The sequence below is a fragment of the Pygocentrus nattereri genome, chromosome 17 (assembly GCF_015220715.1).
Source record: "Pygocentrus nattereri isolate fPygNat1 chromosome 17, fPygNat1.pri, whole genome shotgun sequence".
Lineage (NCBI taxonomy): Eukaryota > Metazoa > Chordata > Actinopteri > Characiformes > Serrasalmidae > Pygocentrus > Pygocentrus nattereri.
The window spans coordinates 33,842,134-33,869,821 of NC_051227.1; the positions used below are offsets into that span (position 1 = coordinate 33,842,134).

A 27,688-nucleotide genomic window follows, 5' to 3' on the forward strand; every position below is an offset into this window, starting at 1 on the left:
TAATAAGGAGGAGATTTCTCAATGTCTACAAAATAAATAGCCATTTTTTTAATGTAATGTAATAATGGTTTAATATGTAATATTGATAATAGGTAAAATATTTTTATTGCATACTCTTTTGTGACAGCATGCATGTGTCTCTCTAAAAAGAGTGTATTTAAAACATGTTTTAAGCACATTTCAAAAGTACACTTTTAAAATGATGATTCTCCAAGGGCTCATTTAGCAAATGGTTCTATATAAAACTTGTGGTTTTAAGTAGAACCATTTCATGCTTAAATGGCTCTTTGCATGGCAAAAAGGTCCTTCAGATTGATGAAGACTATAATGTGTGTATATATAGAACCTTTTTGAAAGAGGTTTTTTTTTTAATTGTTAAATGCTTAACGTTGTAACAGTAGACGAATCTATTTTTGGTGCTATATAGAACCATTTTCAAAACAGTCTATATTGAACCATGCACAGCATAATCTCCATCAGTCTGAGGAACCTTTTCGCCATGCAAAGAACCATTTAAGCATGAAATGCTTTTACATGTAGCTCAAGGTTCTAAATACAACCATTCCCTTTACTAATGAACCCTTGAAGAACCGTCTTTTTAAAGTATATATTGTAAAACAAGGTATTAGGCCATGTATTCATAACCATTTCAAGTGGTAACTTTCTGTGAAGTAGCTTTTAGAAGCTAGACACTTCAGACATCTGGTTCCTATCACAGCCACTATGAATAATTCTGACTCGGTTTTTCTAGAACAGAGCATTTCACATCTGACCACTCTGAATGACTTTGTTTGCATCTTAACTATTCAGTCATACAGACATTTTGAAAAATTGGAGGGAGTCCTCTTTTAAGCGCTTAAAAATGTCATAGTCTCTGTATGAGTGTATTTACACATTCAGACCAGAATTCAAATCTTATTTAAAGCACTATTGATTTGTTTAATCAGAGAAACAGTAAAAATTATTACTGAAGTGTGAAGTATATACTTATTTGTATGTATGTTCAGAGTGGTAGGTTATGACGCAATGTTCGGCTTTATCTGGTCATTATCTGTTTATTTGTCTGTTGGCTTTATCTATTTTTCTTTTATTTTCTTTTAAGATCAGTGTCCATTACCAGGAAAGACTAAGGTAACAAGCCAGAAAAGTTCATCAAAGGGTTAACACGTTGGTGATTTGCCTGCATTGTTTTGACCAAAATTATCTGTTGGATCACATAAATGTGTTGATTCATATAAACACCCACAGAAGCACTTGTCTGGAACACATGAGGTGGAGTTGCTCAGAATGTTCACAGCACACAACAAAAAATGTCATTTGTTGAGTGGGCTCATTTAACAAACGATGTATTGTGAAGCATTGGTTTTAAGAGATTAGCTTCAAGGCTTTGTTATTCTCCAAGTATCTGGATGACTGTTACTTTGCCAGTATTCAGAAGCCTTCATAGCTGTTAAAAGCACTTGACAAAAATCTTCAGGTGACCAAACACTGAAAAGGCAGGAGCTCGGCATCCGTCCTCTACCTTCGTCAGCACACTATCCTCACTTCGGATGAGTGTATTTAGAGGTGGTGTTGTGGCGTCATGTGCCTGGAACTTGCTGCCCACTCTAGAGAAGAGCACACACTGTACAGCCATCCTTATAACAGTGGTCCATTAGCCCCAACAGGGCCTGTTAATAGCTGCTCTCCTGCTACTGCCTCTGAGGCTGCTTGTTTGAGAACCTCTCAATGATGTACATGTGTGTGTCTGTGTGTGTCTGTGTGTGTCTGTGTGTGTCTGTGTGGTGGGGCAGAGATAACTGAAAATCTTAGAAGTTGATGCTTTGATTTTCCAGGTATGTTTAATGATCATCTAGACCTGCTGGCCTCAGGCAGAGAACAGAAGAAATCACCATGGTCATTTGGGCTCACTTACTCACCTACTCGCTATTCAAATGCAGTTCCTTTAACCAGAGGAAACAGAATTCATATATTTATAATAAAATTAGTGCATAATTTGTTTGATTCTGTATAAGGTTTTTGGTAAATTTCCCCAAATTAACACATAATTAAAATGTTATAGCCCAGAAGTGTGTGTGAGCATTTCATGACAGACACCACACTCAATAACAAAAACAACATTGAGCATGTCTGTGTTTATTAGCAGATTTTCTAATTATATTACTATGAGGTGGATTTAAAGGCAGTCATATCAGAGCAGCAGCAATATCTTGGATGAAAATCATAGATCTTATCGGTCATCACTTTTAACTGTTCAGCCGTGATTAGTGCTTAAGACAGCAACTTCACTGTTGTATAAGTTTTCTTCTGCAGTCCCATGTACACCTTCACACAAGCCGTGGGCTGTATCTGAGGTCAGTTGGCTCGCTCTTGGCTTCAGTAGCCCACAGACATATTATAGTGATAACTTATTCCGGTTCTCATAAATCAGTAAGCCATTGTTCCAAAAGCAGAGAAGTGTGGGTGAGGTCAGAGATCATCAGGAATGGGTGGGGGTGCAATTACCATTTAAATATTTAATACAGCTTAAAAAGTGCCTGAGCTGTACAGGGACTTCTGTGCTGTACACTCTTCATTTGGAGCTTATTAATGAGTAATGTGGACATAATTAGTCAAATGCCTGTTGAAATGGGTTTGGTTGTGTACAGTAATACATCTCCTTTAGGTTATCATCATGGAAAATACAACATTTATTATTATAACTGAATTTTTTTTGCCTTGTACATCCAGCTAGTGTTTCTGCTTGTGTGTGCACAGTACTTGGTGGCACTGTTGTGGTATAGCTCAGTGTTTTTGAAATCTTCTTGTTCTCACAAAATCAACACCAAACTATTCTCTGGCCCAATGCACTAAGCCAGAATAACCGGTAAGGGCATTACGCAACATGATGTGATGTCCAACACATCCTGTTTTGTGGAACTGAGACAATTGGAAAAAGAAAAAATGGAACAGGAAGCTCTGGATTGTATTAACCAGATGCTCTTGGACTAATCCAAACATTGCTAACACACAGCAGCCAACTAATGGTGCACTTACAACCTGTGTGCCAGATTTGCTTTCTGAATCCCTGAGTGTCTGAAAGGAGCTGAGACAGAACTTTCCAGATTGCGTACGGAACACCTGCAACAACGTGGAGTAATTAGACGGTAATGAGTGAGTGAATAGAGATGTGAGTCACTTGTGTTTACACAGTGCGTCTCTGCTGATGCTCGCGCTACGTTAAAGCTTGAATGTACTGTGGATGAGTCTGCACTGAACCTAGAATTTAGATAAGCCTGCAAGCATGTGTGGCTTCTAAGCTGCAACGCTGCTATGTTCTTAAAAATAAAGGTGCCAAAAAGAGTTCTTTGAAGCAATGCTGTTGAAGAACCACTTTTATCCCCCTAAAGAACCTCTTAATGGTTCTTTGAAAAACGCATTTGAAACCACTCCATTGAAAAGTTCTTTAGGGAAGCAACAGTGATGGGGTATCGCTCCAAAGAAGCCTTTTTGCATTTACCTCTGTAAGAACACCTGCTTATGCTTCCACTAATGATGTCTCTAGATTTACATTTACAGAATTTAGCAGACTCTATTATCCAGACAAGAAGTGCTTTGTCTATCTATAGAAAGTGTCTTTGCTAGTTACTAATAGGTTAGAGAGAAAGTGAGTCCTGAGCTCAGATACTGCTAGAAACAAAAAGTTACTGTTGATACCTAGAGAAAAAGAAACGGCGTTGAACACAGAATAGTGCAGTACAATACATTACAGTCAATACTTAATACTTATCTGCAGATGTACTACAGAAATAATGATGACAGCAACAACTGTAGTTGTAGTTGTTGTAGTTGTTGTAGTTGTAGTAATGATGATAAAATAGCAAAACTTTTTTTTTTTTTGTCCAGTATTTTTGAGACTATGAGACCTCATTCCCTGGCACAAGAGGTGGACACTAGAGAAAACACCTTGCATCATTATGTGTTTTAAGTGATGGGATTTCACTTGACCGTAAGAAAAGCCAGGTGTAAACACACTCACTGTGATCAGATTACAATAAGACAGGGGTGGGAAGTACTTTGTTATAATACTTATGTAAAATGGGGGAAGAGTAATGATCCTTAGAAATACGCTATATGGACAAAAGTATTGGGATGCTACACATCACACTTACAGGAGCTTTTATGACATCCCATTCTAAATCCATAGGCATTAATTTGGAGTTGGTCCCAACTTTGGAGCTATAACAGCTTCCACTCTTCAAGAGGTTCTGGCTCGCGATCTATGTTCTAGTTGTTTGATTAGGTTGAGGTCAGGGCTTTGTCTGGGCTCGTCAAGTTTTTCCACATCAAATTCACCCAACCATGTCTTTATTGACCTTTGCTTTGTGCACAGGGGCTCAGTCATGCTGTAACAGAAAAGGGCCTTTCCCAAACTGTTCCACAAAGTTGGAAGCATGGAATAGACCAAAATGTCTTGGTTTGCTGAAGCATTAATATTTCCCTTCACTGGAACTAACGGGTCTAGACCAACCCCTGAAAAACCCCATAGCATTATCCCTCCTCCACCAAACTTAACAGTTGGCACAGTGCAGGCAGGCAGGTAAAATTCTCCTGCCATTCACCAAACCCAGACCTGTCCATCAGACTTCCAGATGAAGAAGTGGCATTCATCACTTCACAGAATGTTTTCACTGCTCCACAGTCCAGTGGCGGCATGCTTTACACTACTACCCACCAGAGGCAATTTGGAACTGGGTACTGAGTGATTCAACAGAGGATAGACACTGTGCGCTTCAGCACTCGGTAGTCCCACTCTCTGAGTTTGCGTGGTCTACCATTTAGTGGCTTAGCTGTTTCTGCTCCTTGGTGCTTCCTTTTCATAGTAATTGCACTTACATTTGACAGGGGCAGATCTAACAGGACAGACATTGCACAAACTGGACGAGAGGGAGACGTCATATTCTGAGACACATAAGCTGGATGCCCTTCCCATGAATGAAGTATATACATGGATGTATTACTATTCCAACTGAGCTATTAGTCAGATTATTAACTGATTATTAAGCTGCATGTATACATGGCTACTGATCTTCTGGAATGGTCCTCAAACCCAGCTGAGAAGACCTCTAGTCAGCGGTGGGAAAGTCATTTCAAATTGTGACTGAAAGTGTTTTTGTAAGAAGAACAAAAGAGAGTCACTGTATAAATGCGTTTAGAGCTTTTTCAGTCCCCTGCCTGTCTGAACTTTTTTGAAGTCTTCACCACAAACAGTGACATCTAAACTGATCCTTTCTGTTCCTACAAAGGCAGAGGCTTTTCCAGCAAATGTTCACATGTGATTAGCATGTCTGAACCCATGAATTCAATCAAGTAACGAAGAAAAACAAGTCTAATTTCAACGTTTTTGCCATGCTGTTGAAATGTAGCCTCGTGGCTCTGTTAGACGGGCCGTGGGTAGATGAGATGTCTAATTACTTGCAAGTCTCATTTTGGCAGGCACTGCTGCGTGCAGGACTGGACGTGGTTGTAGAGCTAATTTAGAAAGACAAGCTGGGGAAGTTATTAGAGAGCTTGCAGAAGGCTCAGGTATTCTACTGATTACTGGCTATCTCCATGACAACACAGAGCCTCTCTACAGACATTTGGCTATGTCCAGGGCTGTTACGCACAAATACATTCAAACAAACTTGCACACTTGTATATGGACAGAGGGTTATATAACATCCCTCTGTTGTTGGTCTTGAGACCATGTGTGGCCTGCATGGAGCTTTTTTGATGTCTTGCCCTGAAAGCCCAAAAAAAGTGTGTGGAGTTTGGAACGTCCGTCTGTGAGTTTTTGCATGGACTGCCTTTGATCTCTCTTGGTTTTGGACAGGGTGAGTTCATCACAAGAGAAGCTTTCTTTGACGTCCCAGTGTGGTGTGACCGCTCTCCTGCAGTGAAGCACTGCAGCCGGCCTCAGAAATAACACCAAGCACACACGCGATCAATAACACTGAGCCCTAACGCAGAGGTGAAGGCCATGGGAACCCACTGCAAGCCACTTGTTCGCTCTGATTCTGGCTGCAGGGAGGCTCTGGCACAGCCACATGAGCTCTGCTAAGCCAGGGGAGCTCTCTTAAGCATACTGTCTATGGTTTGGACAATAAAATGCTAATGATAATCATCAAAATCAGTCATTTTTCAGATATGGATAAACATTTATGGTGTACTGTTCCTCAGTCCAGAATTATACTGCTTTTAGTGCAAACTAGTTTTATCTGAGGAGAACATCTTCATTATCAAAATGGAAAACAGAGATTGTTGTAGTTTGCTAGCTAACAGTCCACTGACTAGCCTGTTTTATGGGTGTAGAAGAATGTAGAAAACTTAATTGTACGTTTTTAAAGCTACACTGTGTACCTTTTTCATCATTATCATTACTGATTCAAGTACTTTAAAAGTCAGAGTATCAGGTTTCAGGTTTATCGGACCATGTTGTAGATCTTTACTTAGATCTTTACAGAAGGTCTGCCTTAATGTTGAGGTCTCAAATGCAATATCAGCAGTATACTGAAGAAGGTATTATGACAATAGCAGATAATATACTTACATGTACATTGCATGGACTTACACATTTCTACCAGAGAGGTCTGCAGATCCCCAAATCTTATTTAGTGTAGCTTTAAATATTTCTATTACCTTTGCTTATTTTTGTACAGTGTTGTTTGATTACTTGCTCTCAATAGTCTTATTTTCTTGGCCATGATGAAAATAGCAGTTTCCATTTCTGTACAGTAAGCACAGAAGGTGATGTCTGACTTTTACTTGCTTGATGAGGAGTCAGTGGAAGTCCACTTGTAACAGCACCAACTAGCATGGCAGTGAAAAGAGAGAGCTAGAGTAAATAAAATCTTAGGTTGAAGGAAAATGTCATTGACTAAGACGGTGTTGTGACTAAATGTCCTCTTTTTTTTGTTTCTTAAGTCACATCAGAATAATCAGAAATGATCAGAATGAGTCTTTTGTTTCGTTCAGGGTTTAAAATGCTTGAAATAAAGGAATACATATAATTCCAGTTATCAGCGTCATGTTACTATAAAACAGTACATTGTGCTCTATTGCTCATTGCTTGCTCTTTGTTCAAGTGTTACCGTTTTAAAACTACTAATTTCATCATCAGTCAGTCTAACAACTACTGAGGTCATCAGTGGTGTCTGGGATTAGACGATGTGGCTCAGGGTTCCCAGGTGAGCTGATTTCATTTGGATGACTGACAGTATAAATCTGGTGTTTTGGGAGATTTTAATGTGATCTCGTCATTTATCTGAGGTTTACGTTTGATTTATCCTCAGAGGGGGCCGCGTCGTGATCAGTGCACCTGTTGGGGTAGCGCATCTGTGTGTGTGGTGTGCACTGGTTTGTGACTGACTCAATAGGTACACTGCTGCTCAGATTGACAGCACTGCTGTGGGATTTAGTTTTTTTTAAGTACTGCACTCACATGACCGGCAGGTCTACGCACACAAACACATACACAAACAGAATGCCGAGTGCACACCTCATTACCACACACGTTCTCTAAACTTCTTTCTTGCTCAATCTGGCCTCATCAAAGCGCACCCAGCTTCTGTGGAAAGTGTTTGAAGTCAGAATTCTATTCCTGTCAAGGTGTTGCTGCTACCGCCCCCTCACTCCCAAACACTCACACACGCTCTGCTCACCCTGTTCACACTCTCACGCTTACTTACTCCCAGCAGGAGAAGACTCCTGGTGCCCACCACGAAGATTTTTAATCCTGCTCTGTCTGCTGCTGCTGTTCATTGTAGCTTTTTTCCCACACAAACTACACCGTGCCCTCTACTTTATAGGTCTTTGCTTAATTAGAGCGGAGGATAAGCTGGATGCCTCAAGAGTAGACACACTCTTTCTGTGTCGACTGCAGGTAGAATGAGTTCACTTCCTTTTTCTGGAAAGCTTCGAGCTCAGTGTGGAATAGAATGCTCATAACTTTTACTGTGAAGATGAATGTGTACACAGGCTTCATAGCTTCACTTTAAGTTTGTTAAATAGGAGCTCAAGAGGAGAAAGAGTGAATTTGCATGTGCAAGGGTGAGAGAGTAAGAAAGAAAAGGAGATTTATCTGTTTAATATTGCTCTTTGCTTTGCCCTGGGAAATAACCCATCCCTTTCCCCCTGTAACACCATTTGACATTTTGCAGCAATATTCAATCATGTTTATGTGGCCCTTCGCTAAGGGCCTCATGCGAAAAAACATTACTGCAGAGTTACGGGGGTATGTTATTACTGCATCTCTTCGCTGTGCTTAAATGAATAGTCCAGGGTTTTCAGCCTAAACTCTGTCTGCTGTATCTGTAGCAAATGGTCAGATGATAAAAACTTCCCTGTATTCAGAAAAGGACTGAAAAGCTATTAGTAGAAAAGTGTACATTAGGGTTTGACCAATATATCAATCAACTACAAATTGTGGCTGATATTAATGGTATTAACTTACGATATTAAAGATATTAACTTTCTGTGTGTTCCGTATAACTTTAAAAGACCTGGAGTGGGCAGAAGTGGGACTGGGTGGATTGATCCCCATTCGATCCCTCTGTTTAACAGCAGTGAGATTAGATAAAAGTCCAGCTGCAGATCTGATGTACTGTTCTGCCTTCTGGACAAGACATTACAGCTCGGATGGTCAGTCGGAGAGAATCAATATTTAATCACCTGGTGAGAGAGGCTTGCTTAAGCAGCTAAGGGAAATGAGCAGGGGGCTGTGTGTTGGCCGCAGAGTTTTCTTTCTTTGGACGAAGAGTTGTGTTGGATGTGAAATTGCCTCTAGGGCTGCACAATATATCCTTGTTAATCATTATCGTCATCTTGGCCTTTGCAATACTGATATCACAGAAGGGTGGAATATACAAGTACCCCTCTACCAAATCACAGAATTTGTTGTGTGCTGTGAGCAACGTGACCAGTCACAAATAAGCTAGATGCATTTTTGCCTGTGTCATTAAAACATTTAAATTATGTAACAAAAAAGCAAATAGAAATCATTTTGGGTAATAATGCAAGCCATTTAAACCATATCCTTCATCTCATTAACATGTTGTCACCTTATGGTGCAGTTTAAACTGCCACTGCTTCGTTATGTTCAGCTACAATTTGTAATCAATGGTGAAATCTCAAACTGTACCACGAGCCCTTCGAGCTTCGAGTGCAGCTCGGCTTGACCCGCCATCCTTCAAGGCATGTGGAAGACAAGCGTCGAGAATGTTCTCTGTTCTCTGTTCTCTGTACTGGCACCACAAGTGGTGGAATGAACTCCCCCTGGCTGTCCGTACAGCAGAGTCTCTCGCTGTCTTCAAATGCAGACTGAAGACACATCTCTTTACACAGCTCTTAAATGAGCATTGAATTAAGTATTGTTTGCAATATATTGTGCTCCACTAGTATATCATATTTTATTGTTGAATGCACTGTGTATTGTAGTTTACTGTATGGTATTGTATGGCACAGAGTTCTGTGCTCAACTCTGTTCCTTTCCTCTGGGTATCTACAGTGAATTTTGTATCTAGCAGTATCTGAGCTCAGGACTGTCTTTCTCTCTAACCTATTGGTAACTAGCAAAGATAAGTTCTCTAGATAGACAAAGCACTTCTTGTAAGTCGCTCTGGATAAGAGCGTCTGCTAAATGCTGTAAATGTAAATGTGTGGTGATCGGAAAGACGTTGACAACAGGTTAAACGTATTCATGTTGTAGACTAAAATATATGTGTGCGTGGAGTGTAGCATGTATATGTGTATGTCTAAGCATATGTGTATCCATCCAGAAGGGAGAGGTTTACATAGCTATTTCAGTTAGTTGTCAGAAGGCTTGGAGAGAGACAAATGGAACACACTCTAGTTTTCTAGCATCTCTCTCAGTGACGACATTCTGCTGCTATTATTAAATGTGTCTCTCTGGTTGCTAATTTTCACACAGCAGAAATAACGTGTGCAGGATAATGCTATCTGACCACAGGATAATGGATCTCCACAAAAGGCTTTTTCGAAAACTTAAATTACATTCATAAACTGCGTACAAAAAAATTGCAGTTTAGAAATGAAGCTGTCAGCTGTTAGGGTGGAGGAGGTAGGGGGAAGGGTTTAAAGTGATAATATGAATGTGGACTTGTATAAAATTAGATTTAGTTTTTTGTGCTTAGATTTAGTTTTTTTTACCTAATTTGTCTGCCAATAAAATAAATATATGTTAAAAAAAAGAAATGAAGCTGTCCATTTTGGAAAGACGTTTGACTGACATCTCACATGACACTAAATTTGACTATTTATTATTAGCTGCTTAAAATACACCAACATTACTAAATTAGTTTGTGAAATTCCAGATCACAAAAATAAAAACCTGTCTTATGGTAGTCATTTAAATGTTAAATGTTTTCACCATTCCTTTGCAGTTCCTGCACACCCACAAGAGGAGAGCGCCCCACAGTTTTAAACCAGGGGTGTCCAATCTTGTTCACAAAAGACCGGTTCGGGTGCAGGTTTTCATTCCAGGCAGGGAGAGCACACCTGATTTCCTTTGTTTGATCATTCAGTCTCAGTCTTTAAACAACTGAGCAGGTGATCTGTTTTGTTGCAATGAACATGATCCATAGCACAACTGTTTATTGCAAAATTTTGTTCAGTTTGTGCATAATCAGACATGGGACACTTTGAGTTATAGGACAAATGATTAGTAGGCTGATATGGAAGTGAAGGGATGCCTTGGTTAAGCTTTTGTATGCATTGTGTACAGCCAGCAACAGTCTATGAGAGAACCACAGTCGTTGTCCAAATGACATGGGACATTTTGATGATGAATTGTAATTAATCAGAAGCATGGATCTAACACTGTGTAGCTTATAGACCCACGTCCTCTGAATTAATTGGGCTCATAATGCTCAGGGTAACATGACATACATTCTGACTAAGATCAATTAAGTTTGTGTCACCAAAACAACACCGTCACTGTCATCTTTGGCTTGCTTAGTTTGTGAAGTCGATTTGTGACAATGCGGTAAAAGAATTCTACCCACGTAGAGTTTAGACTGCCAGATAATATCTGGCATGTTAAGATAAGGGGTTGTTGGGTTCATTTATTCCAAAAGAAAGTACACCTCCCTTCAACTTCCACAGCCCAAGTGTCATGACTATCATCATTCTGCCACAATCTCCGTCCCTCTCTGTGCCGTGTCACGCTGAGACTCCCCTGATATCTTCTTACGTCTTCCTCCATCAACACCTCCGCTGGACAGAATAAGTGGCGCTGTCATCTACAATGCAGCCCTCTGGTGAATCTCAACTTCAGCCTCAATTTGATTCCAATCTGGATGGTGAGCATATTCTCCTCCTTTGGGAGGAGAGACTGAGAGTGGAGGAGCAGGCAGACTGCGGTGAAGAACAGCCCTATACCCAAACCACTGGAGGGTGGGGTAGGGGGATGGATGAGTCACAAAGGCCCTCTCCCGCTCTCTTCTCACTCTCCTCCTTTAGCCTCTGCCTCCTCACCGCTCTGTTTTGTCTGCTGGCTTTGTAAGGCTGCTTTAAGCGATTTTATGTTCTTCAGTTTGTATTTCGGTTCTTTTTGTAAAGGGCCTTTTAGAGCCCAGATAGCCCAAACTGAACCTAACCACCAACCAGGAAAAGGTTAAAACTTTATATTCCTGAAAACAGAGCAGTTTAATTCCTAATTTCTGTATCATCTTTGGCGGATATGTACATGGAAAATATCGGATAACGGCATCTGCCCTTCATTCCCATATTATCACATCCCTAGATCTTATGGCACGCCACGTTGAATGATGTTCAGATATCTGAGGAACATCCTTTTGGCTACACATGATTGTAGTCTCACTATTTTACCTCTCTATCCATCCATCCTCTTGATACCATTTTTGCACACCTCTGCCAACAATAACATACGTGTCTTCAGGTTGATGCACATGCCAGGATGATAATTGCTTTAGGTAATGAAAGAATGAAAGCGAGAATAAAACTGGGAGAGAAAAAGTAAAGCATAAGTAATCGCAGGGTGGAATCTGTTACATTTCATTTACATTTACAGCATTTGGCAGATGCTCTTATCACTGTTTGGTTGTCTGCCAGATCTTTATTTCCAAAACCTATCTTGTTACACACATACACAATGTAAGATATGAGAATATAATTGGTAAAATATTCACTTTGACTGTAAAGCAAGTTCACAACTTTTAGGCCCAATCCCATTTCCTCTTTTTACCCCTACCACTTGTTTTTGAGTGTCACCCTAACCCCTTGGAACTGAGTTACAAGGGGATATTGGTTGAAATCTTGCCCTATGAAATGGGAAAACTCTCAAATGAAAAGAAAAAAAAACTTAATTTAACAGCTGCTAGCGGTGCTCTGTAGGTGGCCCAACCTGACTTCAGTGATAGCAGAGAAGGGGAAAGTTCAGCGACCTCGATGCTTGGCTTTAGTTACATTTAGGGCAACATATGCTTTCAAAGAGGTGGGGATAAGAAAATAATTTATTGTTGCCCACCGCTAATTCTTTGGTGATACAAAGCTGAAGCTGTTCGCCAGCTTCTTGTTCAGATTTTCCCGTTACACCTTAAATGGTGCAGCAGTTACATTCTGGCACTTCAGGCGTCGATACTGCTGGACTATTTAAGATGGAAAGGGAAAATCTATCTATCATTAAACTAAGATAATACAATGATTATCAAATATTTTTAATGGAGAAAATGCTCACATTTGTGGGTTTCTTTGTCAATCGCAAAGCTGTCATTTTTCCTTTTTTCTCAAAACACTCTGTTTGGAATAAGCCTCTGAAATACCTCTGTTTTGATTGCCATGTAGCCCTAACACTTCGCCCCATCCCTCTATTTGAACAAAAATTTGGACACCCTAACCCTTGATGTGAATGCACAAAACAGAGGTCTAAGGGCTCAGTGGTAGGGGCCAGGGGTGAAATGGCTTTGGGCCTTAGTAGGAGGTGTGAAGGTCTTGGCTGTCTTGAAGCTAAATGGTGTTTGGGGAAAAAACTGAAGTTTGCAGAGAAGACGCTTCCATTTCCTATGAAGAAGTATTTGCACCCACCACCACCCACCTCCTCCCTATTCCTCAATTCTATATCACAGTCCTGTCACACTTCTTCAGGGGGTAGGGCCTGGCCTTCTAGTTTGAAGCAGAAGACATTTAGAACTCCAGCCCAAGTTCTTAGAGTTCTTCTAATTTAGTACTCTATTCTTTATCAGAGTGAATTTGATGATGTTAAATCCATCCCCCACCACAGTGCCTGCAGTCTGGTTCCTAAAGGCCCAAAGCTTCTCAAGCTAATTCCTCTATAGACCCACATGTCTAGCCACCCAGCATTTCAGTGCAATTAGAGGAGAACAACACTAAGTGCCTGACTTTGCCACATGGCCAAATGAAGCCCAGATTTACTGGTATTGCATGTTGCCTCCTGACGAGAAGAGCAGAATAACCCTGATATCCTTCCTGGTCTTTGCATCCAATAGCTTGGAAGTTCTTGCCCATGGATGGCATATTTTAGGCATGAGTCTCAGCAGTAGGACTCACCGCAGTCCTTGAATTGCTTTAACTTGACGCTTCTTCTTCATTTCTGAGCATCTAGCTTCTAATCTCACTTCTTTTCTCTCTACCAGTCCTCTAACTCTTTTTACCCCACCCCCCAGCCTCATCCTTTCCCCTCCCACTCTCCTTTCTCCTCTCGCTCCCACCCACGCAGCCCACAGCTGCCTAGTTCCTCTGTAATGTGGTTCATTACTGTCAATTATGGTGACTCACAGCTCCAGCTTGGCTACACAGTCACAGGTGGTTCTCCCCAGCAAAGTGCACAGATGCTGCACACACATGCTTCTCCTGCAGCTCTTCCAGGGGTTTAGGTACCAGTTTATAAGGTACATACCTGGTAGTATGTTGTGTCTCTTTGAAGGCCTTCAAAACATCTTCATTTTGCCTGGGCATGGATTCTACAGTTGCAAGCAAAGCAAAGCAAAATTTATTTATATAGCACTTTTTACATCAGATGTTGTTACAAAGCAGCTTTACAGAACAATCACTATTACAGAAAGAAAAGAAAAGAAAAGAAAAGAAAAGAAAAACTGGGTCCAAGCCCCCATAAGCAAGCCAGTGGCGACGGTGACAATGTAAAACTCCCTAAAGAGGAAGAAACCTTGAGAGGAACCAAGACTCAGAAGGGGAACCCATCCTTCTACGGTCGACACCGGATAGCAAACATTATTAGTATAAAGTATTATAGTACAAAGTGGGGGAAAAGAAAAGCAGTGGTTAAATTGATTAATTTATGATTATGCAGCAGCAGCATCTGAGGGCGAGAATTGCACAGCGTTGTAAAGCAAGAAGCTCAGTGATGGTCAAGCCGGTCCAGAAGGCTGGTGAGCAGCGGCACCTGATCAAGGCAGAAGAGGCAACAGCATCAGACGCACAAGATGGGCAGCTGATCAGCTATTCAGTTGCTTAATAGCTGCTGGATACACTGGCCCTTATTTATCAATGGTGCATAAACAAGAGCGTAGATTTAACCACCTTGAAATGATGTACAAACTGCTCTCCATCACATTCATTTCCATACGACATAGAGACGAGCTGACGTTTGAGTACAAATGATGAATCAGTTTCAGTGCGTGAAGTCAAGCGCCAACCTCCTAGTACATATCATTTACACGAAGGCCACCCTAATTTGTGCAGAAGGTTCTGTAGGGAGTAAGAAAATGACATGTTTCAGTGGCTCCTGAGCCAATGACTGTGCTTGTAGACTGAGTTTGAGATTTTATAATGTTAAAATTGCAACCAGTGGAACAAACAAAATATGAAATAAAGAAAACATTTTAGTTTTTTAAGATGGTAGAATGATCATTGTGTGAATATTTTCCAAAAGTAACATCATTTAACACTATTACTGCAGTGTGTGATATGTTTCTGCTCCAGCTGTTTTTTTATTTAATTGAAGTGCAGTGTGAGAGGTATAAAACAAGCACAGTGTGATGTTTTTAAAACTAAGATGGAATAGCTGCACCATTTGTTTATACCAATGAACATGTATAATAATATATAATAAGTACAATTACTGTTGTACTGCATTGCCATGTGCACAAATTATTAGAATGATTTTTATTTTTATTCTTATTATTGGGTTGGGCTAGTTACCTGCAAATTTAAAAATTAAAATTAGGTAGTTCAAATTTTATGCTCAAATTTACACACCTGCCAGATTGTACATATACACCAAAGATGAAGTTGGTGAAAAACAAGACTGTCAGTGAAATTTGTTACTCTAGAGTAATAGTAATACTGTATGATGCAATTATTTTTGCACTGTACAGCTCCTGTATTTGGATGGCTGCGCAATCTTGCACAGATTTTAACCTTTTCTAAAAGATGCTTTGGATTTTGTGTAATAGTGGGTGGTAAACATAATTTTACAATTCAGGGTGTGTATGTATTTATACAGACTATGAAATGTTTATATGCAATTATGTATGTGTCATTTTATGCCATTGTCTCCCTTCAAGACTGTTTGGCTGGCTGGAAAGCCCAGTGGCTGGATTTGGTCTGTCTCCCCACGTTCAGTCCACTCCTGACATTCAGCCACAGCTAATTGTGCCTCTGCCTTAATTAGATCTGCTAATGAGCTCGGTGGAGATGGGGCAGTAGAGACACCAGGCTCGGCCAGCCTCTCTCTCCTCCCTTGCCCAGTCTAGCCTGTTCTCTCTGTCTGAACAGAATCAGGGAGCTCTCAGCCATTAGTGCGCTATTAGGACTTGTGCTGTCATTTCCTAACTGGAGCTGTAAAACTTTGGCGCTGTGATTTATCAGCCTTAATATGCCTGATCAGCCTCAGCTCATTAAGACCCATGTGGAGTGTGAGATGCACTTCACAATACTAATTCGCACTGATTGAGTGGATGGTATTACAGTTGAATCTTCATAAAGGCTCTGCCGCAATGGGAAATTGGCCCTCAGGCACTTTTCAAACTTGCCTATTACGAGCTGAATATTTTAAAAGTTTCGATCTTTCCATTTTCGTCAGTTTAGAGGAGTTACAGAACAATGCGGTAAAGTTACAATGATATAGTCTCCACTACTGTGCAAAACGTTACTGTATTAGTGGCATTCATGTCTGTCCATGTACAGTAGTCTGTGCAATATCAGAGACCAGAGACTTTTCTTTTAATTTCCATGGAAAAAAATGCTTACCAGTAGAAAATATGTAATTAATACATATTTTATAAATGCATATAGAAAATACCCAGTACACAGAAGTCTCTGTGCCCATGCTTTGCTTTTATTACAGCTTCCATTCCTTTCAGGAGACTTGCAGGATATTTTTCAGGATATTTTTCCACACCTCCAGTTCACTCTTAGAAGTTGGTTCTGTTTTTCACAATCTAAGTAATTCCAAATGTGATCCCATAATGTTGAGGTCTGGACTTGGAGTGGTCTGTCCATTGTTCTGGGAACACCAGGAGCGTCTTTGTTTAATCTGCAAGTTTTGGACTTCTTTTGCCTTGATGTCTTTTTCTCAGTAATGGCTTCTTAACAGCTACAGATTCTTTCAGACTCATAGTGCTGAATTGTTTTCTCACAGTGGAAGGATGGACAGAAACAGTGGGGTTTTTTTTCAGATCTGAAGCAAGAGCTTGATTTTCTCCTCTCTCTTACAGATGAAAGCTTTAAGTGCTGTTTATCTGATGGGGACTGTTTTGGTGGTCTAACAGGTCTTGCATGGTAGTTGGGAGTCTTTTTCTCTACATCTTGTAATCATTTTTTGAACTCCTGTTTTGAAACCTGTTCTTTTCACTCATTTCCTTTGATTTGATTTTCTCCTCCTCAGAAATAGCTCATGAAAAATAGTTTGAACCTAATGGAAACTAAATGAAAAAATAGTGGTTTCTGACTTTGCACAATACATTTGCTTCCCTCAAGAACCTTTCCATTTTGTAAACAAGATATGTTGGTGTGAAGTGCCTTTTTAAACTTTAAGCACTTAATAGTAATCAAATATTGTGAAGTTTTTACACCAAATATTTTATTCCTTAGAAACATACATCCAGGTTTAGGAACCTTTATGTTCAAGAGCCTGTGCATGCATTTGTTTGCTTCTTTATGTGTGCAAGTGTGTGTGGGCTTGGGCATGTGTGTGAACATGGACATGGAGTGTTGGCGTACAGATGCACACAAGCAGGCAAGCAGGCAGGCAACCCACCAAGCGCAGAGGCATTATGTAAACACAGAAATGAGAATGTTCTGCATCCTGCCTCTCACCCCCTGACTGGCCAGCCACGCTCCATCTCCTGGTTGTGGCTGTGAACTCCGAAGGCGGGAAAATGACGGACAGCCTCAGCTTGGTGGCCGGGAGCATTAGTGTTACATGTAGTGCTGTGTTTGGAGAAAGGGGCAGTTTACATGCTGTGGCCTCAAGGGAAAGCACTTAGCCAGCACTTAGATGAATCATCTGATCCACACACACACACAACGCCGGGTCTGAATGCTGCTGTTTGTTAAGCACAGAGACAGTGTTATGGGATGGGGTTTTGGGATGTTGAGAGAGACCTCCTGAGAGACAGATCCACATAGCAATATAGTCCATAGAGTTATAATAACTCAAATATATTTTCAAAATATCAAAAAACTTTATTTTCTACGTAGTGCATTTATATTGAAAACTATCACTGATATGGCCCTGAGTCTCTGCAGGGTTTCTCATTTTGCATCTTTCATGGAAACCACTGTCTGTGATCAAAGCTAGGTGTCTATTTGCATTTTTGAAAACAAGCATGTTTTATGCAAATTTTAGGCTCTCTACACATCTTCAAAAAACTTTTTGATTTGATGATCATTTTTAGCCAATTTATATCTGAAGAATTTCATGCAATTCACTTGCAGGCTTGGGATATTTCCATTGGAAAATTTTAATGAGAATTTTTTGTAGTCCAAAAAAATACTATAAAAAAAATAAATAGTGTCGGAGTTTCTTAATTTAGCCTGTTGGTTATTTCTCTATTTTTGTATCTTATCCAAGTCAGGTAGTGCACAAGTGTCTCTATTTAAAGCTGCACTTTGTAAGAATTGGGGATTTGAGGACCTCTCTGGTGGAAATATGTAATTGCACGTGATGTGCAGAAGAAAATTTTGTAACTTCGGTTGTGCTTCTGACCCCATCCAGGAGTAAATAAACGATGACGAGCATGTTGAAAGAGCATTCAGAGATCTCAGTGAAAACTTGATAAAGGACTTGTGGATGTGAGTGAATGATCTTGTATTGTCATCATATCCGGTCTTTTCTTTAGATTTTGCATTTCTGGCATATACATTATGCTCCTTTTCGAGGCTGTGCAGGTGATATGTAAAGACGTATGATGTGGCTTGAAAAACTCCAAACGGATGCCTCTGACTTTTATATTGTAACGCCAGGCCTTATAGGGTGACTTGCAGTAGCGGACCGACATCACATTGTAACATGTTTTTTTCTGATTCAGCAATGCTACTTCTTTCCATTTGAACAAAAATGTATAATCTTATATAGTGTAGCTTTAATTTTACAAGTAACTCTGTATGTGTAGCATATAACTAGAGCTTGTTAGATTTTTTTTTTTGCTAATGTGTCAAAAAATCAGAAGAATTAGAAGTTTTTACCTCAACATCAAAAATTGTAGCTAAAAATAAGTCTGCCATCACTCCAGAGTATTTAAAATAATACCTTCACCTGTCACTAGATGCCCTGCACATGTTTCTCCTCCTCTGCACTCTGATCCCTTTTTTCACACTTTTGATTTTATATACTCTCTGCATGTTTGGCTCTTAAAGGTGAAAATGAGGGGAGTCTTTGAACAGCAGCCTCAGTGTTGCATGCCCAGCAATAAAAGAGCTATTACCATCATAAAACTCCGCTTGCTTTCCCAGACGCTGCTGATGATGTGGTAGGGCCGCGAGAGCCTTGATTCTTCCAAGATATCAATAGAATCCATCATATGGAGACAGCGAGCAGACTGGCTTTAGCCCACTGTCACAGCAGATGCAAATCAGATGTTCTATTCCGTTGTTTTCCGTTTGACCGGCATCATCACATCTTGTTCGGTCACTCCATGAACATGGCTTGCTACTGTATTTCCTGACTGATGGAAGAATTCCTTAAGTGACACAGTGTTATGAAAATCTTTTGTTTGTTAAGGCTGAGCTGGGTTTGTTTACCCTCAGGAGCTTGGGCCCAGCAGCAGAATCTGTGGCAGTAACAGGTTGTTTGCGCTGTTCTCCCCCTACTAAAATATTTACCAGGGCTCTGGCACCAGCCAACAAATCCTGTTGCCAATGGTAATTGCATTCTGAGCCCCCATTGCCTCTCTTCATCTGGGGCGCCTGTCGTACAAAAGCCACCTATGTGGCCGCAGTACATCTTTAAAAAGAACAAAACGGGCTCCCGAGTGGCGCAACCGTCTAAGCATTGGCGATCAGGAGATCACAAGTTCGATTCCTGGTGATGTTACAGCCGTCCATAGCCGAAAGTCCAAGACCACACAATTGGCCTCGCTCTCTCTGGGTGGGTAGGATTGTAGACTATTGCACGCGTAAGCGCCGCTGTGATTAGCAAATTTTTATGGCGGTGGTAATAATGATTCTGATTGCTCATGTATATTATCTATACACTCTTTCTGAATCTCTCTCGTGCTCTCTCTCTCTGTCTGTGTCCCCCTATGTCTGAATCCTTCCCCTGTGGTTCCTTCTACTCTCTTTCCCCTTCAGGTTCAATCGAGGCTTGCCTCGGACACATGCTGAAGCGCAGGGCTGCGGGCTTTCTCCGCAGCGATAAGATAGCCGCCCTCTTCACCAAGATCGGCAAGGTGAACACTATGGCAGGAGAGGTGTGCCGCAAAGTCCAGGAGCAGCTGCAGCAGCAGGCTGAGTTAACCAGGTCAGACCTGTTACATTTAAGCCTTCTCTTGGGGGTCATCAAACGCCTGCATGAGTTCCTGTAGAAGCTCCTCTGGTTGGCAACGTAGAGGAGAAGCTTTCGGCCCTCACATCACCACAGTTGCTTATTCAACTGTGCTTGTTAGGCCCCACTGACCTGAAGTGATATTAATGAACATTTATGGCTGATAAACTATGCAGGAAATTGTGAAAACCGAGGAGGAAGCAGATAATATCTGGGCTGTGTGAGGAGATTAGTCAGCAAGGGCTGTTTGGTGGGCCTTTAAGCAGCCATGCAGCTGTCTGCTGCTGTGCTTTAAGTGAGAGATGGTTTGCATAGATGCATCAAGGCTCCTCTTGTCTACTTACTTGCCCATTAATTCTCCATTATCAGAGCCACATGGCCAGTGTAGCACTCCAGCACTGAGGATTTCTAATGAGGAGAAGAGTCTCCAGTTGACTTTGCTGCCATAAGGGAGTGGTGTATTCAGCTTTTACGCTTTTGCTTATCAATAACCTTCTTCATCTTGCAATGCAGAGCTACAGCACTCACACCCACGCAGCCTTAATGCAGAGCGCCCTGGTCACGTGTGTGTGTGTGTGTGTGTGTGTGTGTGTGTGTGTGTGTGTGTGTGTGTGTGTGTGTGTGTGTGTGTGTGTTTGTTTGTGTGTGTGTGCGTTCCATCCCTTTCCACTCCGCTGAGCCCCCATTTGCTCAGTTACTCCCGTTGCCATGGTGACTTTGGGGCGTCATCATCGCTAGAGCAACCCACTACTTGCTACTTATTGAGTACCTCAGTGACAGTGATTAAGGGCTCAAATTGATTTTAGAATGAAAGGTTATTACAAAAAATACCAGGGGCTTAATAAAGGAACTCATCACGGTTGTGAGAGAGTTATTGTACCTGTGGCATACTCCAGGTTCATTGCTTCTTGATTTGCTTGTCTTCTTTCTCCTATAGTGGCTCTTGGAGGTCTAAAATGCAATTTGCCTGCCTGAGCCAATAAGACTTGCTCAGTGGCGCCCCTTCCCACAGCATGGGCCAGATCTAATTTGTCACGTCCGTTTTGGGTTCAAATTGTGTTAGCTGGATGTTGCTCAGAAACGAGAGAGGTGGATCCTTGGCTCCCAGACAGGAGAGCAAATGTCATGCTCCCAGCCAGGGCTTCTATGATCATGAGAATGACCTGTTAAGAGAGATGGAGAGTTTTTGGGACAGAAAACTTGTATTTAATGTTATAATAATTTTTAGTTGGAAATTATTATATTTGTAAACATCAAAATTTCATATAATAGTAGTTATATGTCTCTCAATGGGCCGTGCCGAAGACCTCCAAGACTAAACATGACACTGCCACTTTTGCCACAAGTCAGATCATGAAATTTTTGCCCTGCTAGATCTGCCACGAAGCTGTACTCCATATAAATTCACAGAGTGGAGCCATTGAGTACTGAAGCACATAAACATCATCTTCCATCATGCACCATTTATTGTGGAAGTAACATCAGCACATCAGCACTGAGCTGTGCGTTGATAGCTTCATAAAATGGGTTTTCATGGGCCCTGAGGAAGGTCCTTTCCTATTGACTGTTCCCCATGCACAAAGCCAGGTCCATACAGATGTAGGGCCTTCTTCACCAATATCTTCTTAAGGTTTTTCTTAAATTTGTTCTTAAAAATGTCCTAAGAAAGTGTCTGTCAGATTCATGACATTCTTAAACTACAAAATTATTCACACCTTTATGCTCTTGTGTGTGTAGATTCTGTTCTTACCCAAGAACAAAGCCTGAATAAGAAAACATTGGTGAATGTTAGAATCTTTGTGAAAACTGAGTAATGGGATTTTAAGAAGACATTTCTTTTTAAGAAAGATGGCAAATGAGGCCCATTGTTTCCTGACCTCAACTCTACTGAAAACTTTGCAAGTCAGGCCTTCTTGTCCAACATCAATGACTATCTTCACAAATTACTTTTGAACTGAATGGGCACAGACACTTTTTAGGCTGTTATACCACAAAGGGGATCCAATTCCATATTAATACCAATGGTTTTGGAATGGGAAGTCCAAGTGTGTGAAGGTGTGAAGGTCAAGTGTCCACCTACTTTTGCCCTTAAAGTGTATTAAAACTGCCACAGAAAAGAAAAAGCATCTGCACACAATAAAACACAGTTTTATTGTATGTGTATGAATGTTGACCTTCTTGCTCGCTTATGAAGACGAAAATCTAGTTCGCTTCTGGTTTTGCAAATGTTTTCATTGAAATGTATTCAATTCTGATTGGTTTTTATTTTGATGTGCAAAAAATGCACCTCGTCCACAACTGATGGAAATGGCTATTTATGACTGCTGAGAAAAGAAGTTGATCTTGATTGCTTGTTGCTTCATAAGTTTTCCACATCTTCCGAATCATCAGTTCTCTATAATGTTATCGCTATCCATGTGTTATCCTTCTTGTTGCAGAATCTGACAGTAAATCACAATACAATCTGCATATCTCAAGCAGCCATCTCAGGCACTGAGATTTATTTGCTTGTTTACTTTAAACGACCTGCATGTATCAGAGCCAACATTCACTCTCACCCGGCTTGACTGGCAGACCCCTATGGGATCAATGTTAATAGCAGTTTGTGGGGATGGAGGTGAGGCAGTGGTGCGAGCAGTAGGCTCGTCTATCTCGGGGCTGGCTTTAGCTGGCTCATGAGGCAGATTGATGGGTTATTGGCTCAGATCAGTGATGAGCTTCATCATCTGGGTGCCCAAAATGGCCCCCACTACTCCTGGCTGGCTCACCATCTCCAGTCTGGGCCCACAGTTTCACACCTAGCGCAGAGGCAGGGAAAACAGAGACTGCTTATTTTCTGAATTCTATCACATGAACTTAAGCAAAAAAATGTATTTATATGTCACTATATTTTTCAGAGTGACATGACCAAGTGCTGGTGTCTTCTTTACGAAAGTTCTTGTAGACTCATAGACAAGAGCTTTGGTCAAAAGCTCCTGCAATTACATTTAAAGTTAAGAAGTATGACACCGCCAGGGGTGACACAGTAAATGGTGTTATGATTTCCGGCTGTCCAAGTCATGGTGTTTATCCAAGAAACTTTTTTATCCAAGAAACCTGTCTTTTGAAGTGAGGCCACATTCTACGTGTATGTGTGTAATCTCCTCCGGCTGAATGGTTTGCAAGTCATAAGTGGCTGTGAGTAAATGTGTCGTGACTACTGCAAGCCAGCCTGGTCCGCAGTAGATGAACTGATCCCTTTGAGCACTGGTGCTCCCCTGTGAGTTTGCTGTGTGGAAAAGTACAAAAGATTACATCTGCAGAAAGATAACCTACCATCTACCTCTGCGTCACAAAACATAATGGCTTCCTATCAGATCAGTGGTCTTTTTAGGCCTATCAATTTGTGTGCATACACTCATGCAGAAGATTAGATCTGAAGGCTTAATTAGATTGCCTCCTATGTAAAAACACATTTTAAGAATATTAGATTGTCATACATGAAGTATACCAAACTGTTCCATGTCAGGTTGAATGTATAATGTATTATTGTTTCGTTGGGGATCACTGATGTAAATGTATATTTTCCAAGATAAATTGTTTTAAGTAGCAGTTGCAAACCATCCGACCCATGTTTGTGGGTACATCTTGTCTTCAGGAGGGCACAGAGCACAGGACCGGAGCCCCTCCATAGGCAGGGATCCACTGCAGGTCGAGGGCCCCAGCCACTCTCCGCCCAGGCCATCAAGCACATTTGGGTCCGCACTGCCCTTTTTGAGAAGGTCCTGGACAAAATCGTGCAGTATATTGTAGACAACTCAAGGTAAGAATGAGCCTTGTTGCCTAAGACTTATCCTTGGTTCTGCATTTACTGGTAAATTAGCTCATTGTTTGCTGGTAATATAAAGAATGCACTTTCTTTATCTGTGTTTCTGCAGTAAGTATTATGAGAGGGAAGCCCTGATGCATGACTCTGTGTTCGGCCCAATCCTAGCAGCGCTACTGGGTGAGTAGATTTTATTGACCAAATGAAGGATTTATGTATTACAACCATGTACAGTACTGTGCAAAAGTGAGAGACAAACTTCCATGTGTCATTTTTTTCAAGTCAAAACATATTCACAGTAACATTTGAACACTTTTCTCAGGAAATATTTTTGGGGAGATAAGTTAGAATATAATCCACTCGTGTATGGACGGTTAAAGTCAAAGAGTTTTCAAGTCTGGAGTTCAAAACATGATTAAAAGATACAAAGAAAATGGGACTTCTAACAGCCAAGCACCAAAACAGTCTCCATCATCAACTGCACTTAAAGATTTTATCTTTAAGAAGAGGGGAAAATCAAGCTCCACTCTTACTTCTGATAATATCCAGATGTGTTTCTGTCCATACTTCAGTGTTGTGGGTCTGAAAGGATGTGTAGCTGTCATGAAGCTGTTCCTGATAAAAAGGAAGAACATTCACAAATCAAACGAAGCTTCTGGTGGTCTCAGAACAATGGACTGACCACCCCAGATTTGAGATCTCAGCATCACACTGAATGTCTTTGCATTTACTTGGATCATGAGAAGCACAAACATCTAAGACTGAACTTTGGAGGCCTGGAAAAATTCACTCAGTTCTTTCAGCTCTCCAGATAGGAATGGCAGTATGTGAACTCTTTGAAATGACCTGCATTTATGTGTTATGTGATGTTAAACTATAGTCTGGTTACAAAGTTATCTTAAAAAGTGTTCGTCAGTCTATGGTTAGACAAACTGTCTGTGAATGGATACGATTGAGTACTGTGTCTACTCTCCCTCACCCAGCCAAGATCACTCCAAAGGCAGGATGTAGAATGCTCAATGAATTAAAAGAGCAACCCTAGAATAACAGCTAAAGGCTTCAAAAACATTGGACAGGCATAGTGTCCATTGGAGGACACCACACAGCCATTGCTTCTAAAAAATGCAATGCTGCAAGTTTACTAAGAAGCACCCTCGCATTGCAAAATGCTACTGGGAAAATGTTTTGTAGACTGATGAAGCTAAGGTTGAATTGTTCGGAAAGAACACGCAGCACTACACCTGGCTTAAAAAGGTCACTCCATACCCACATGAAAGCATCACCCAAACCGTGAAGTATGGTAGAGGGAGCATGAAGTGGAGCCCGGACTGACTGCGATTATCCAGGGGAAAAATGGATTCCCAAGGTTGTCAAGGTATCCTACTGGATCATGTCAGGGTGGCTGTCTGCCAACTGAAGCTCAGTAGAAGCTGGATGATGCAGCAGGATAACTTTCCTTATTATCAAATATCAAATTGGTGTGCACAATGAAGACGAGACAGATTATAATTATATATTTACGTTTGTCTATGCTTGTGACTAAGATGAAGATCAGATCACATTATATGACCAATTTATCCAGAAAAAAATATTCCTAAAGCGTTCACAAACCTCTACTTGGAAATCAAATCAATGAAATGTGGCCTCTTACTTTAAACAGTACTATACATGCACTGGAAAATGCATGTTATTATGGCATTGTTTTTTTGTCCACAGTAATGCTTTCAGTCAAAATTATCCCACATTTCTCCATATCTTTCTTATTACTGTACTCCACCATAGTTGGGCCCTGTGCTCTGGAGTACACCAAGCTGAAGACGTCAGACCATTTCTGGACGGACCCCTCAGCCAACGAATTGGTCCAGAGGCACCGTATCCATGGAGCCCACCGGGGCCAGGAGACCTCACCCGGCCGCAGGCCTGCTTTGGGGGTGAGATAGGCTGTGATGGCTGAGAGTTAGTCAAGGAGAGAATGGAAGCTTTTGCTTTGCATAATTGAACACATTTAGAGCGTATGTATGATTTATGTCTGGGGGCATTACTGTGTTCCATTGCATATTCCAAACCTTCATCTCCTGATCTCAGATCCGGAAGAGGCAGTCTAGCAGCAGTATGTCTGAAGATAAGTTTGCTGCTTCAGCGAGGGAGTACGTGGAGTCTCTACATCAGAACTCGCGTATACATCTGCTTTATGGAAAGAACAATGTGCTCGTTCAACCGGTGAGGCTCTACAGACACATACACTGGTTTTTACTCCAGCACAAAACAGCTCCTTCATTTCTGAAACCTGTATATAATACGCTGTAATCTAGATGTCACTGCATTCCACTCTAATGTATCTGCGTCTGTTCACACATGAGCCTTCCCTGTAATTTCTCGGGTCTCGTGAAGGTCAGTTGCAGTGTCAACCTCCCATTCAAATTGAATCCCTTTCCACTTATTTACCATTAAATTCCTGGGTAAAAGAGCATGTGTGAAAGGGTGTTTAAGAGCTTAGTTGACTAAAATCCCCACAGTATGGACTATTTTGTAGTTTGTCTTTGTCTTCTTTGAGCATGAGCAATGTGTATTTCTCCTGTGAAACTATATATTGTAATAGAAATATATGTAAAACCACATGGCCTGTCCTGCTGCTGCCACAGTTTTATCCTGGCATTTTTGTTAGTCCTGTAAAAGGTGACCCATCCATTTCTGAGCCTTTGTGCTCTGGTAGGACATAATTTTTTTTTTTTATGAATGGCTCGAAAATACTGACTGTTTTTGTTTGAGGGTCAGTTTGTTTAATTAAGTTTTTTTGTCCGTTTTAATGAACCCTTTTGCGTGGGACAAATGAACACATGAAACCCTAAGGTGACATAGCAACAAGTCGGAAGCTTTGACCTTATGGACTTGTGTCCATGAATGCGGTTTCTGAATTCTTTCTTTTCAACATAAACACATAACTGTGAAAGACAACGACTGTGGGGGAAAAAACTGGAAGCAGATAAAAATAATAGAAGTTATTTCAAATGAATGTAATAATTGTGGCAATTCTAGCACAGTCCTAGTCTATAACGTTCTTACATTATCTTGACTTCAACATCTGTACAAGAATATGTAAAATCATATTCTTTCATTTCCCAATTAGGTCCCATTCTAGAAAAGAAGGTTATGTTATGAGTGTAGTTGATATATCTTGTTCTACTTCTGCTAACTCGCAGCCCTGCCCACAGAAAGACCAACAACAGATCTGATCTTCATTTGCATCCTTCATGTACAGCCCACCTCCAATGTAGCTCAGGAACAGCTTCTCAAACAGCTCAGTGTTATTATGCCATGACATTTTAGTGCAGCAGCAGCATTCAAAAACAATGCATGTACATTGATTGACCTGCCTCGTGTTATTTAAGGCAAAAAATTGCGACACAGTTTGGCTGATTGCCGATTGAGTGTGTGGAGCAATAATCTTGATCAATTCTGATCATGCATCCCTAGCAGCACTTAATGATTGCAGCTTCCTTTATGGACAGAAGCTTCTTGTGAGCTTACTGTGTTGTGCTGAGTAATGTGACTTATTCAGTCTTGTTATGAAATGTAGTGATGGCCAGTAGTGATGGTGAATTGCAATGATTGGATGGACCTTTATTAATGAAAGCTATAGCACTTGTCAGAAGCAAGTTATTAGGTCTGTATGTGCAACATTCATCTAAGATGCATAAAGATGTGCAGCGTTTTCTTGATAGCCTTCACTATAAAACCATTAAATGTTACCACTCAACGTAGACTATGAGCCTAATTCAGAGGGCATCAAAATGATCAAAATGCTTAGTAGTCTGCTTATCTAGTGACAATTCTGGTGGACAAACTTTTGCAGGACACCAGCTACAAACATTTTACATTTTAGATATTTCATATTATTAAATCTTAGTATATGGATATGG

The 27,688-nt window shown here is 40.8% G+C and overlaps 1 protein-coding gene across 2 annotated transcripts in view; it reads left to right on the plus strand.

Moving 5' to 3' along the window:
• The window catches only part of sgsm2 (small G protein signaling modulator 2), a 70,043-nt gene that overhangs the window by 16,182 nt on the left and 26,173 nt on the right, over window positions 1–27,688 (plus strand). For both annotated transcript variants that reach the window (XM_017694791.2, XM_017694793.2), the window contains exons 3-7: window positions 19,771–19,939; window positions 23,601–23,765; window positions 23,881–23,948; window positions 25,551–25,699; window positions 25,854–25,988. In XM_017694791.2, coding sequence (XP_017550280.1) covers window positions 19,771–19,939; window positions 23,601–23,765; window positions 23,881–23,948; window positions 25,551–25,699; window positions 25,854–25,988 — 686 coding nt within the window. The remainder of the gene's footprint in view (window positions 1–19,770; window positions 19,940–23,600; window positions 23,766–23,880; window positions 23,949–25,550; window positions 25,700–25,853; window positions 25,989–27,688) is intronic.